At 35.6% G+C, this 15020-nt stretch overlaps 1 protein-coding gene across 1 annotated transcript; it reads left to right on the top strand.

Annotated features, from left to right (window-relative positions):
- Nucleotides 1–3593: 3593 nt before the first annotated feature.
- LOC112766065 (LRR receptor kinase SERK2-like) lies at nt 3594–6345 on the top strand. The gene is made up of 6 exons (XM_025811919.2): nt 3594–3872; nt 4456–4536; nt 4790–4923; nt 5035–5129; nt 5627–5686; nt 6073–6345. Exons 1-6 carry the CDS (start codon nt 3783–3785, stop codon nt 6258–6260), a joined length of 648 nt encoding a protein of 215 aa, XP_025667704.2. The 5' UTR covers nt 3594–3782; the 3' UTR covers nt 6261–6345.
- Nucleotides 6346–15020: the final 8675 nt, after the last annotated feature.

Below are 15020 nucleotides of genomic sequence, written 5' to 3'. Positions count from 1 at the left end.
GGTAGTAGCAAGGGTTGTGGTTCGTCCCACTTGCTCCAGGTCAGAGACTGTGACGCCTGGGTAGTAGCGGTAGTAGTGGTGATTCCACTCGCTCCAGGTTGAGCTTTTAAACACCCGCCTGGGTAGTAGCCGCAGTAGTGGTTATTCCACTGGCTCTGGGTTGAGCGGGTAGTAGCAATGGGGTTGTAGCTCAAACCTACTTGCTCCGCGATGGGTGTTTCTGTCCATGGTTAGCTACCAGGACGTGTCGGGTTGGCTATATAACCGACAGATGATATCATCAGCCACTAGGGACAGGCATGCATCATATGCATCTATGTGACATTGTTTGGGTGTGCATATTGTACGTGGTTTGCCTTTGTGATTAACTGCTAATTGTTCTACTTGCTGTAACTGTTTGTTTGTGCTTGAACTTCCTATTTGTGTTTGCATCTGGGACTCTGTTGGATTGTGGTGATTGGTTGATGGTTGGATTGTTTGGGCCTAGGGCTGTGGTTGGATTGAGATGGACCGATGGTTGGTTTCGGTTTTGTGTTTCTGATTTGGAAAAATATGAAAGGCTATTTTGGTTCAGCATAGATAAACCTTTTTGAAAGGCTTTTGGTGTTTTTGAGAATTGAACGGTTCCTCTTTCAGAAAAGATTTCCGACTTTACCTTATTGAAAACTTTTGTTTTTGAAAAGAGGCATAAGACAGTTATTAATCACTGGTGCGGTTATCTTCAAGTACCCTATTACAGTAATTCCCAAAAACCCTCTACTGAGAACCCTTTCGAGGATGATGTTCTCACCCCCCCTACATTTTTCCCCTTTCAGGATATGGGCGCAGAAGTTACGAAGAGCTTATTTAATTATTGTTGTGATACTCTGTATTGTTTTAGTTATGGTTTATTGTACCCTCGCCCTTATCTCGATATAATCTGTAAGAGGGATAGGAATTTTATTGATTATTGCTTGTAATATTATTTATATATATATTTATGTATAAATATGGATGTACTCCTTATGAGTTGTTGTAAGTTGTATGGTACTTATGGATGTACGTTATCGAACGAAAGTATTTTTGGGAGCGGCATTGCGATTTAAAGTTTTAAACAGGCTCATATTTTAGTATTAATTAGTATAAGTGTCGTCGTAATGTCCGAGCTATCAGAGTCGCGCAGCCGGAAGCGTGAGCTTTGGTAGTTAGGGTGTTAAACATACTGTCTAGGAAAAACTTTTAAAAAGGCTTTTGGATTTAGGACGAAATATAGTTTCCTTGAGTATGTTAATTATTTGCATGTTAATCATTACTTTTACGGCATTCCCATTCCCTACTGAGAACGTGTGGTTTGTTCTCACCCCAAAATCTTCCACCCTTTCAGTGACACAGGTTTTGAAGATTCAGTTTGAAGCTGCGGGCGATTCTAGAATTTATTTACGAGTTAAAGTTATGACTTGAGTTTCTTTCATAGAATTCCCTCGCCCTTACTGCTTATGGTTTTATTTTATGCAGAGGGATAGGGGTTGTACCTGAATTTGTATTTAAATTCTTTTGTATAATATTATTATTATTAATAACTATGTGATTATTATTACTTGGTGATGTTTGCTATATGATTTCAATTAATAAAAACAAAAATTTCTGGTATTTTTACTAAAATTGAATCGCGATACCGAACTAAAGGCTTAATAGTAAATAGTTAATAAGGAAAACAGGTCAGTAACGCCTTACTTTTGGTACGATCATGACGTATTGGAAGTTGGGTCGTTACACTCTGCACAGAAAGAGAGGGTTGGAACACTAGGTGTTTTACAATTATCTCTCCTTTAGAGGGAGAATTGGGGTGAGGCCTCTTGAATAAGATGTGATCCTCCCCTAATTGTAGGGTCATTTCTCCCTTAGCCATATCAATGATAGCATTGGCAGTGACTAGGAAAGGTCTTCCAAGGATGATAGAGTCATCCTCATCCTCTCCTATGTCCAAGACTACCAAGTTTACAGGGATGTAGTGGTTTTCAACTTTCACCAAGACATCCTCTACTAAGCCATATGGCTTCTTCATTGTCTTGTCTGCCATCTCTAATGAGATGTTTGTAGCTTGTACCTCAAGGATTCCCAGCTTCTCCATTACAGAGAGTGGCATGAGATTTATGCTTGACCCTAGGTCACATAGAGCCTTGTCAAAGGTCATGGTGCCTATGGTGCAAGGGATCAGAAAGCGTCTAGGATCTGAAAGCTTCTGAGGTAGCCTCTGCTGAACCAAAGCATAGAGTTCTTTACTAAACAGTGGAGGTTCTTCCTTTAGAGGCTTCATAAGAGCTCCTAGGTACCGAGCAACCTTCTCTTCCCTAGTGTCTTCTTCCTCATCCAAGGAGGAGTAGTCATCAGAACTAATACACTGCAGAAGTGCATTCAAAGGAACCTCTATGGTTTTTATGGTTTCCTTTAGTTCTGGGATAGAGGGTTCTTGAGTGGGACATAAGTTCTTTCCGCCCATTCCCTTCGCCCTTCGCCTTCCAAACCACTTCCATACCCTAATCGTGTCACAATCTTCTTCATCTTCTTAATCTTCATCTTCGTCTTCATACTCTTCCTCTCTTTCTCGTTCTTCGTCCGTTCTTTCTGGATCTCTCTGTTCACCTTCGAATTCCACAAATTAAATTTCGAGCTCCACCAAACATGGGCGATGGCAAGGTCAATCTCTCCAACAATATCTTCTCCTCCAAGCCCTCCGATTCCAAAGGTCTGATCTCTTCTTCCAACACTTCTATTTTTTTATTTTCTCAATTTTTTCCGTTGTTTTTACTTTTAGGGCTTTCCTTTTCAATTTTTATTTTCCTCTAAATCGCTTTCAAATGCTCGCTTCTCATTTTGTTTTTGCAATAATTGTTCGCTTTCTCTCTGTCTTGATCCATTGAATCTCAATCCCTGATTCGTTCTCTCTGTCAATCGCATGCTCAACACGAATGTTCCTTCTTGGTTAATTGATAATGGATACCTAATTTTGAATGTTGTTTTGTGTGATCTTAGCTTTTGAATTTTGATATTTTAGCTGTTATATTTTTTTACAATCCCTAAATTAGTTACCTCTCTCTATTAGCAAAATTGCTAACTAGATGTCATGTTTTAGGAACTATCCTCTGTTAATGGCTACATGGAAGGTTGCCCCTACTCTGGCAGCTGGTTGTGCTGCGATATTAAAGGCTTCCGAATTGGCATCTGTGTATGTTTCTCAGAATCTCTTGCAAAATCTTTGCTTCTTTTTTAGTCTTGGTTATTTTTGCTGAACTATAGGCTATGCTTTGCTTTATTTCAGGACATGTTTGGAGTTGGCTGACATATGCAAAGAAGTGGGCCTTCCTCCGGGTGTACTAAATATTCTCTTTATGTATAATAGATTAGAAATAAATCTAGTAACTGAAGAACAATAAATATACGAGAAGCTCGTACACCATACGGTATTGGCCGTTCTTAAACCTGAACTACAGAGTTCAAAATTAAAGTTTTTTCTTCGGTCATTACCTTTTTTTTTCTTTCAAATGTTTAAATAAAGCTTGTTTTTTCTACTCCTACTATATACACTATAGTATATTGACTTTAAAATAAAGGATTTTTGCAGCATCGGTTTCCATAACATTAATATTGGAAGGCTAAAAAAAACAAGTGATATTGGAATGTGCTAATTGTTTTTCTTAATTTGTCCTTATGCTAATATCTTGGGGCCTCAAACAGTAAATCAGTAAGTGTTCCATTTTATGGTGTTTTAATTGCCGTATATTTTTACTTCCTTGTAGTCTAAGATGAAGCGCATTGGAATTGATACTGAAGCACTCAAAGAGCATTTTGGGAAGAAAATTATGGAGCTTGAGCAGGAAAAAAGAAAACTACAGGTTTGGACATAGTTAGGTTTAAATACTTTTTAGATAGCACACAAACGAAAAGTTTTTTCTAGTTTGGTTTATTTTTTGTCTACATTTTTTGTGTAACTTGTTTTCAAAATTTTGTAAAAAGGAAGTTGTGAAAATAAGAAATGAAGACAGTAAACAGTATTTTTCTTATGTTTATGTTTTTCTTTTCACAATTATGAAAATAGAAAACATAAGAATGAAAACAAGGAATCAAAATACTATTTATAGAAATCTCAAGATGTTCATGGCCAAAAATTGAAAGCACTAGAAGCACAGGTAATATCTCTATATTATTTTCATGGTAATTGTCCTTTTCCAAAGTCAAATAGTGTCTGAGTTATTTATATATTAAAATCTTCAACATTAGATTTTAGACCTCAAGAAGAAACAAGAAAACCAGGTGCAGCTACTAAAGCAAAAGGAGAAGAGCGAAGAAACTATAAAAAAATTGCAAGCTGAAATACAGTACATCAAGGCTCAAAAGGCACTTGTGTTTTATTTTTCGAGCTACTTAATTATTGAAATTTTTACTTTGTATCTGATATTGGATTTATGAAAACTGTAGGTCCAATTGCAGTATAAAATGAAGCAAGAGGCAGAACAATTTCGACAATGGAAGGCTTCTCGAGAAAAGGAGTTACTTCAGGTGATTTGCTTCTATAAATATGTAATCAATATTCTGTTTTCTTGTTTAAAAAATGTAGTGGATCTTTCAGGCCTTATGCTTAATTGTGCACAATATACAATTCAATCAGTTCTCGGATTGCCAGATAGGCGTGCAAGTTGGTGACAACAATTGAGCTTTAACTTTTCCACTATTTGATGTTTATGCTGAACTTATTGGTATTGCCATATAGTGACTAAAATTTAATTCTTTATCTGTTTTTCGATTTGGTCAGCTGAAAAGATTTGCTTGGAGAGAACTGCAAATAGCTACAGACAACTTTAGTGAGAGAAATGTTTTAGGACAGGGAGGCCTTCGGAAGGTTTATAAAGGTGTTCTACCCGATGGCACAAAAATTGCTGTTAAAAGGTTAACCGATTATGAAAGTCTCGGTGGAGATGCTGTTAAAATGTTATAGTGAACTTTGCTGCTTAATTAATACGTAGAATAATGTGCTTATATATATTTGGTTGGTTTCAGAGAGTATAAGCAGGAACTGTCCCACTATGGTCAAAAGATCAACATCATCCTTAGCAAACTCAGGAAGCAAATCACTCTCTGCAATCTACAGATAGGTGAGAAGAAATTTTTAGATCCCATAAAAGCATTATTATTATTATTATTATTATTATTATTATTATTATTATTATTATTATTATTATTATTATAGTTTTGTCAAAAATGTAGACATGTACAGGACAAGACGAAGAACTTACATGGTTTACGTGTTTTAACTATTAAATGAAATAGAGTAATTTATTTATTTCTTCTCCTTACTCAAAAAGTCAAAATTAATAAAAAGGTGCAAACCTTGACTGTATTGAACTACTATATATAAAATTGGCTCCTTATTAGGATTATTCTAGATTAAAATTAAGCGAGATCTGCTACAAAACTATTTTTTTAATAAACAATTAGTTAATAAAATTTTAAATGTATAAAATTAAGGGTTTAGTTGATATTGTATAAAGAAATTGAGAAATTTAGAAAATAAATATATTATGTTATTATTAGGGAAAAAAACATAGTTGTTCTATACTAATCAGTTTTATTATCTACTTTTGCTTTACAGTGGAGGCAGAATATATTCGCAAGCTCAGAAAACTTTTTGAGGTTGCCTATCTTCTTCGAGGTATTTAACCATCAACTTATATGGCACATGAGTAGTCCTGCTAATTATAAATAAAATTTGCTTTGCGAGAGTAATATTTTTACAAGAGTCGCCTCCATGTTGCATCTTTATTTTGTTTCATTCCTATAGCTATTTAACATTCCAGGGTATAATTATCATCATCATAACAGAGTCTTAGGGAAATAAAACATGAAAGAGAAAGATGAAGCTAATCTATATAATCAATAGAACTGTCATAATGTAAACTTACCCAATTTCAAATATCCACTAGATAGCATAAAAAATTCTGTATCCTGCTACGCCAAATTTAAATTTATATTGATAACATAGAACTGTATATTGTTGTTTATGCTGGCTTCTAAAACTTGGGTCATTTTGTTATGAAGAACTCAAACCTGGGGAGGCTATTTTGGATTGGCCTACGAGAAAAAAAGTGCCTCTAGGAACAGCCCGAGGCCTAGAATATCTTCATGAGCAATGCAATCCTAAGATTATTCATCGGGATGTGAAGGAAGCTAATGTATTACTGGATGTGAAGGCAGCTAATGTCACTTCTGTAGCTATATGTCACTAGTTATTGTTTGATTTAACTTATAATAAAAATTGCATACTTTATTTATAGGTTTGGTAATAAAAAAGGATTGAAAATTTATATTTTGCAGCGATGAAGGTAAAAATCAAAAAAAAGATTTTTTTTCCAACTTGACAAGGCTATCGCCACGCTTTTAAAGCGTGGTTTTTTTTACAACTTGATAAGGCTATCACCACGCTTTTAAAGCGTGGTCTTATCTTTCGCTATCGCCACGCTTTAAAAGCGTGGCAATATCTCATCTACTGTTACGCTTGTAAAGCGTGGCCATATCTGCTCTATTTCCACGCTTTATAAGCGTAGCCCTACCTTCCACATATGATCACGCTTTAAAAGTGTGGCCATATTTCCCACCTATAGCCACACTTTTACAAGTGGCAGTTTGTAAAAAAGCGTGGAAAACAAAAAGCGTGGCAATAGGCTTAAAAAAGCGTGGCGATAGAGCAACTGCCACCCTTTCATAGGTCACCTTTCAAAAGCGTGGCGGTAGCTCAAAAAGCGTGGCAAAAAGCTATCGCCATGCTTTTTTTAGCTTTTCACCACGCTTTAAAAGTGTGGCAATAGACGTATTTTCTTGTAGTGAGAGGTTCTTTATTCCTGTTCCTGGTCATAAACAAGAAAAGAAGAAAGAAAGTAAAGAAGAAAATTTTTTGTGCTACTTGGACCAAAGAGCTCTCAGTTAGATGTGAAGAAAGAATAAGAAGATAGAAAAGTGAAGATGGAGGATGAGAGAGGGGTAGAGTTCGAATAATAGAAGTGAATAGAAGAAGAAGTATAAATAGAAAAGATAAATAAGAATTAAAATATTTTTGTTTTTATTTTATTTATTTATTATTTTCGAAAATTAAGTTAATAACTTAAATTGGATTGAAAATTGGTTAGTGAATTTTCGAAAATAGAAGAGAGAGAAGGAGGAGAAGTTTTCAAAAATTGAGAGAGAAGAGTTAGTTAGGAAGTTTTGAAAAAGAGGAGAGAGAAGATAAGATATAAATTAAGAAAAGATTTTAAAATAAAATAAGATAAGAGATAAGATAAGAAAAGATTTGAAATTGAAATTTGAAATTAGAAAAAAATAAGATAAGAAATTAAAAAGATTTGAAATGAGTTTACAAAGATAAGATTTTGAAATTTAATTTTGAAAAAGATTTGATTTTTAAAATTTTGAAATTTGAAAAAGATAAGATTTTTAATTTTGAAAAGATTTGATTTTTGAAATTTTGAAAACTAAAATAAGATAAAAAAAATTTTGAAGTTGAAATCTGAATTTTTATGTTAAAATTTTTGAAAATTTAAGAAAATAAAAAAAAAGATATTTTTTATTTTTGAATTTAATGATTAAAGAGAAAACCAAGTAAAAGACACAAGACTTAAAATTTTTTTATCTAGTGCACCTTATTTTCAAAAATTTTGGAGGAAAACACAAAGGGACACCAAACTTAAATATTTTAAGATGAAAACAAAAAGAAAACACAAGAACACCTTGAAGGTTAACAAGAACACAAAGAACAAAACTCAAAGACTCAAAGAACACAAGAACATAAAAAGGACACCGAACTTAAATTTTTTAGAAAACCAAATCACAATTTTCGAAAATTAAAAGAAAAGTAACAAGAAAACACCAAAGTTAGAAACGTGACACAAGATTTAACCAAAGAAAAACCATTTTTGAATAAAATTTTTGAAAGGAAGATACCAAAAAATCGAAAATTGCAATAAGAACAAAAATAAAGACTCAAACACCAAACTTAAAAATTGAAACAAGAATTAAACAAAGAAACTATTTTTAAAATTTTTTTGAAAGAAAGACTTATAGGGGACAAAAATTTTTAACCAAGAACATAATAAAAGACTCAAACAGAAAGCTAAGGATGCTTAAAAATAAACTGTATGAAAAAGGTTTTTGAAGAAGTTTTAAAATTTTTGTAATTGAAGGACAGAAAACATGAAAGACTCAAACTAAGAACACAGATTAAACAAAGAAAAGAAAAATATTTTTTTTAAAAAGTTTTTAAATTTTTCGAAAATTGAAAAAGAAGACAATAAAAATAAAAGAGTCAACAAAATAAAAATTACCTGATGTAAGGAGCAAGAAAATCCCTCAGTTTGTCCAAACTCGAACAATCCCCGGCAATGGTGCCAAAAACCTGGTGCACGAATCCCACACTTTCGTACAGCTGTATCAGATAAACTCTGAATTAACTCTGGTATGATAAACCCCATTTGTAGGGTTTATCTTGTATTGATTCTAGGCCCTTAATTAGCTAAATTTAATTCACCTTTGATTCCACAAGATGCCTTGATTTGTTTGTTAAGTGATTTCAGATTGAAAGGGCTAGGAATGGATCAAAGGAATGGAGAGAGAAGCATGCAAATTGGAGAAATCATTGATGACATGTCATCATGTCATGTTTTTCTATGCTTTTTCATACAAGAAATTGATGATTAGTGCTTAAATATTACATTCTTTTGTGCTTAAATGGTATATTTCTTTGATCTTTTGATTTTATAAACTTTGTGGGAAATAAGAAGAAAAAGAAGCAAAAAAAGCACAAAATAAGCTAAAAACAAGAAAGAGGAATTTCGGGCATGCTTTGAAGATTGAGCACGCTTTGGAACCTTAGGCCACGCTTTTTAAAGCGTGGCCCATGACCATGGAGCCTTGGCGTTAGCATCATGAACTATCATGCATTGATGCTTATGCATGCATGCATTTAATTATTAAGTGACCGAATGAATGAAATGAATGCATGCATGAAACATTTAATTAATAATGCCAAATGAATGAAATAAATGAATGCTATGTTAAGTAATTGGCATTACTAATTAAATGTAATAATATAATGAAAGCATGCATGCATGGAACAATTAATTACTAATACTAATGAATGAAGGCGTTAAATGAATGAATGCTTTAACGTTAAAGCATTAGCATTATTAATTAAATCCATACATTTCTAATGCAATTGGCAAATCAAGCTTTATGTTAATACATTAATAAAAGCATATATGTAATACATTAATAAGAAAGCCAATGAATGAAAGAAACAAAGGCTAGCGCTCATTAAAGGGAGCGCTACGTTAAATTTTGTTCACTTTTTCGGGCTTTTCTTTAAGTCTTGTAACAGCATGACCATGCCTCCTTCAAAGGGCCATAACTTGAGCTACAGATGTCCAATTGATGCGCTTCTAGTTGCGTTAGAAAGCTGATATTCAGAGGTTTCCAACGATACATAGTAATCTATATTTAGTGTGAAATTGAACTATAAGTGATAGGCATCTTTAAGGCCCAAAAATCAACCAAAAGGAAGGCACAACAAAGCACTAGGCCAAGGCTCGAAGAGGGGGGCACCAAGAGAAAAGCTAGGTGCATGCCATGACACGAACGAGGCAGACAAGGAGAAGTAGCGCTCAAAAACTCAAGAGTAATGCTCCCTTTTGCTCACTTTTTCATGCCTCTCAATCTTGGCCAAGCAAAGCAAAGCTGGCCCAGGGAAGCAAAGGAATGTAGCGCTCAAAGAGTGAGTGGAACGCTCACTTAGTGAATGCTAGGAGAGCTAAGCCCATGAAAGAAGGTTGCTTGGCCAAAGGAAAATGAACGTATCATTCACAAAACTCAACTGAACGCTCCCCTGGGAGTATCACTGAAAGAGAACTGAAGATTGATGGTTTAGAAGTTATAGTAAATTCTTGTTGTGAGTATAGTTACTAAACCAAGCGATCAACCTTTCTTAGAAACGTTTTGGTTGTCACAAGTAACAAATCCCTTAAAAATTGATAACCGAAGTATTCAAACCTCGGGTCATCTTCTCAAGGAACTGCAGGGAAGCATGTTCTTATTATTGGTTATGGAGATTGTAAATCGGGGTTTTGAAGATAAGGAACAAGTAATTTAAATTGCAATTAAAATAAGTAAAAGACTATAATTTAAATAGATAACTGTAAAACACACTTTTGGCAAGGTATGAGAAATTAGAAGTCCTATCCTAGTTATCCTTATCAATGATGATGAAAATTGAATCTTAATTCCACTTAGTTAACCTTTGCTAGAGCAAGGGAAGGTCAAGTGACTAATTAGTTAGATCTTCAAATCCTAGTTAATCCCTAAGGAAAGATTGGGATTATTTAAGTTCAATTCAATTAGCAAAGATAACGATTATCAATCATGTTTGAGTTTGATAACTCCTGAGTTACTGATTTCTTAACCAAGACCGAAAGGGGGAAAGTAAATCTACTGGAATAAAAATGTCTTCAGATTGGGGATAGAAGTAAAATAAATAAAAGAAAGCAATATTAAACTGAAATACCTCAAATAACATTAATTCAAAGAGTAATCTGTAACATAGAAGAATTCATAATTAAATTGAGAACATAATAAAAAGGAATATTGAACCTGGTAAAGAGATAATCCGGAAAGTGAATAAAATCCTAAATCTAAATCCTAATCCTAAAGATAGAGGAGAGAACCTCTCTTAAAACTAAATCTAAATCATTGAAAACTAACTAATTGGAGACTCTCTCTGAATGGATGTATTCTCCCACTTCATAACCTCTGGTCTATGCCTTCTGGACTTGGATTTGGGCCAAAAAGGGGCTTCAAAATTCGCTATGAGCATTTTCTGCAATTTCTGGTGCGTGGCCTCTGTCACGCGTCCGCGTGGGTTATGCGGTCGCGTCATCGGGAATTTTTCCTTGTCACGCGGTCACGTCAGTTATGCGTCTGCGTCATATGTGTTTCGCTCAAGGCGCGCGATCGCTTCAATCACGCGGTCGCGTCGCTGTTGATTCGCGCTGGCATGCAGCCGCGTCGTCCATGCAATCGCGTGGCTGCCAGTTTCTTCAAAAACTCTGTTTTATGCTTTCCTTCCAATTTTGTATGTTTCCTTTCCATCCTTTAAGTCATTCCTGCCTTAGAAGATCTGAAACTACTCAACACACGAATCACGGCATCGAATGGAAATAAAGGGTAATCAGAATAATTATTTTTAAGCATAGGAAACATGTTTTTCACATACATCACATAATAAGGAAGGGAAAGTAAAACCATGCAATTAATATGAATAAGTGGGTGAAGGATTGAATAAATCACTCAGATTAAGCACAAAATATACCATAAAATATGGGTTTATCAACCTCCCCACACTTAAACAATAGCATGTCCTCATGCTAAGTCCAAGATAAAGAGTAAGTTAAGGTCAAAGTGGTGGAATCTCATGCAATGCAATCTATGATGCCAGGGCATTTTGGCCAGTTTCACTGACCTTTTCTTTACTGTTTTTAGGGTAGTTTCATGCATTTCCTTAGGAAATAAGCTAGTTTTGGGTAGATATTCACTTACATCTTGATTCGAGCATACATTGTGCACCTAACATGATTTCATGAGGATTTTGCATGAATTTAAGGATAAATTGGATGTTGCATTTTCCATGACTTGGACTAGAACTTTGATGCACTTTATTGCTTGATTTCAGGACAAAGGAAGCAAAGAAGAACCACATTAGTGGCTACGTTAGTTACACTAACGTTAACACTAACGTGGAATGGGAGTAACTTGCAAAGTTAATGAGAAAAGTAATTGCCAATAACGCTCTCGAAGCCATCATTGCCCACGTTAAGAGTCATGTTAACTAAGTTAACGTGAACTCTAACGTGGAAGAAAGGAAATGGAGCCAACGTTAGTGACACTTAACATTATCACTAACGTTGGACCAAGCTCATAAGTGGCCACGTTAGTTACCACGTTAACTTGGTTAACGTGGCCTCTAACGTTAAGAAGTAAAGGGGAAGCCAACGTTAGTGACATTCAACTTTGTCACTAACGTTGGCCAGGTCACAATAAGCCACGTTAACTTCCACGTTAACCTAGTTAACGTGGAAGCTAACGTGAGGAGACAAAGTGGTCGACAACATTAGTGACACCAAACATTGTCACTAACGTTGGAAGGAACCCACACAAGCCCCAATAAGCCACGTTAACTCCCACGTTAACTTAGTTAACGTGGAAGTTAACGTGAAGAAGAGAGGTGATCGCCAACGTTAGTGACACCCAACATTGTCACTAACGTTGGAATTAGCCCACATAAGCCACAATGAGCCACGTTAACTCCCACGTTAACTTAGTTAATGTGGAAGTTAACGTGGATAAGGGAATGAGAAGCCAACGTTAGTGACACTCAACTTTGTCACTAATGTTGGAGATGGCTAGCATGGCCACGTTAGAAGCCACGTTAACCTAGTTAACGTGGACTCTAACGTGAGAAATAGGGGCACATTGGAACGTTAGTGACAATGGTAAGTGTCACTAACGTTCTCGAAGGTTAGCAAGCCTACGTTAAAAGATCCACGTTAACTAAGTTAACGTGGACTCTAACGTAAGGAAGGGGGAGACTTCTCAACGTTACTGGGAAAGGTAAGTCCCAGTAACGTGTGCGAAGGGCATAGAGGCAAAGTTAGTGGCAACGTTTGTGCCACTAACGTTGAAGTTAACGTGGATCTTACTTGGGTGAGGAACGTTAGTGAAAAAGGTGATTGTCACTAACGTTCTCGAACCCATATTTTCACTAAACGTTAACACCACTAACGTCCTGAGCTAAAGTCTTTGCCCACTTCAAACTTTCTCTCTGCAAGTAAAGCCAAGCCCAATGAAGAAGAGAACTGCTTCAAACTCAAGATCCAAAGGCCTATACCCAAGACTTGAAGAGCCAACTAGAAGAACAGAAGAGTAGTATATATAGGAGTAGCTTTGAATTAAATTGGGAGAGTGGGAAATTATAGGGAGCCTCTTGGCATAGAACTACTCTTTGTATTTTACTTTCTCTGCACTTCTAGTTTCATCATGTATTCTCCATATTTGTTTTCATTTTCTAGAGCTATGAACAATTAAACCCCTTTCATTGGGTTAGGGAGCTCTGTTGTAATTTGATGGATCAATACTAGTTTTCATCATGTATTCTCCAGCTTTGTTTTCTCTGCACTTCTAGTTTCATCATGTATTCTCCATCTTTGTTTTTATTTTCCAGCGCTATGAACAACTAAACCCCTTTCATTGGGTTAGGGAGCTCTGTTGTAATTTGATGGATCAATACTAGTTTTCATTATTCTTCTTCTATCTTTTCTCTTGATTTTACTTGAAAGCTTTCGATCTTCATCCAATTGGGTAGTTATCTTGGAAAAGAAGCTATTCATACTTGGATCTCTTCTGAACCTTAAAAGAGGAATGAAGAGATCATGCTAGAAATGCTTTCTCATGCTGGACCAAATTGGGTTTGGATGGATATGTGACTATAATCCTCTCAACACTTGATTTGGGAAATGCATGTGGTATAATCAGTGACCATAGTTCATCTCTTCTCATGAGAAATTGACCAAGGAATTGGCTATTGATCAAGATTTGAGAGATTGAATTACAAGAAATTGTAATTCGATCACTTAAGATTGCCAAGGAGATCAATGAGTGCATTGATTGAGGAAGAGATAAAAATGAAATTGATCCGGAGAATGCAACATCTCCTGAGCCCAATGAACTCCCCATTCCTGATCTTACCCATTCTCTTTAATTTCTGTCATTTACTTTTATGAGCAATTTCCCCATTCCCATTTAAGATTCTGCACTTTACTTTCCGTCATCTACATTCAGCTCTTTATTTCTAGCATTTACTTTTCTGTTATTTACTTTCCCGCCATTTAATTTTCTACAATTCTCAACTCAAATTCTGATTCGCTCAACTAGAATATTCCTCTAATTAAAGTTGCTTGATCAATCAATCCCTGTGGGATTCGAACTCACTCTATTGTGAGTTTTTACTTGACGACAAATTCAGTACACTTGCCGAAGGAAATTTGTTCGAAACAAGTTTTCCGTGCATCAAGTTTATGGCGCCGTTGCCGGGGATTAATTGTGCATCAACAATGATTAAATTGGAAGATAACTAGATTGAGCATTTTTGTTTTGTTTGATTTAATTTTCTGTTTGAGTAATTTACTTTCTGTTTTAGTTAATCTATTCCCTTCCCCCTACTTTTTCTTTGTTATTTACCATTCATTTCACTAACCCACTAACTGTTTGATATATTGCATCACTCACACTAATAATAATTCTGACAGATATACTTTCTGCACCTATTCTCTTTGCTTGTACTTGTTGGTTGTATGATAGGGAGAAGAAGCGGGGCTTCAACTTCCTTTGATTCTAAACCTGAGAGAACCTTCCTTAGACTAAGGAGGGAGGCAAGAGAAAAATATGTAGTTGGTGCTGAAGAAGAGGAGGAACACTTTGAGGAATACTTTGAACCAAACATGGAAGAAAACATGGAAAACCATCGTGAAGAAGAAGCTCACAACCATGGCGGAAGAGGAAGAGCAAATCATGCTGGGGAGGATAGAAGAGTTTTAGGCTCTTACATCAATCCGAACCCAGAAAATTGTGAAAGTAGCATTCAAAAGCCAACCATCCATGCCAACAATTTTGAATTAAAACCATAGCTCATCACCCTTGTTCAAAACAACTGTTCGTTCGGAGGGAGTGTCCAAGAGGACCCCAATCAACATCTGACCACCTTCCTGAGAATTTGTGACATAGTGAAGTCTAATGGTGTTCATCCTGACGCCTATAGACTGCTCTTATTTCCATTCTCACTCAAGGATAAGGCAGCCAAGTGGCTGGAGTCTTTCCCAAGGGAGAGCTTGACATCCTGGGAGGATGTAGTGAACAAATTCTTAGCAAGATTTTACCCTCCTCAACGAATCAAT

The sequence above is a fragment of the Arachis hypogaea genome, chromosome 17 (genome assembly GCF_003086295.3).
Source record: "Arachis hypogaea cultivar Tifrunner chromosome 17, arahy.Tifrunner.gnm2.J5K5, whole genome shotgun sequence".
Taxonomy (NCBI): Eukaryota; Viridiplantae; Streptophyta; class Magnoliopsida; order Fabales; family Fabaceae; genus Arachis; species Arachis hypogaea.
This window is presented reverse-complemented; position numbering and strand designations above follow the sequence as displayed.

Excerpts from the sequence above, each read along its gene's own strand:
- LOC112766065 (XM_025811919.2), top strand. The coding sequence starts at position 3,783 with ATGAAGCGCATTGGAATTGATACTGAAGCACTCAAAGAGCATTTTGGG. Across the intron at positions 4,537-4,789 it reads GAGAAAAGGAGTTACTTCAG|CTGAAAAGATTTGCTTGGAG; the intron begins GTGATTTGCTTC and ends CGATTTGGTCAG. Across the intron at positions 4,924-5,034 it reads ACAAAAATTGCTGTTAAAAG|AGAGTATAAGCAGGAACTGT; the intron begins GTTAACCGATTA and ends GGTTGGTTTCAG.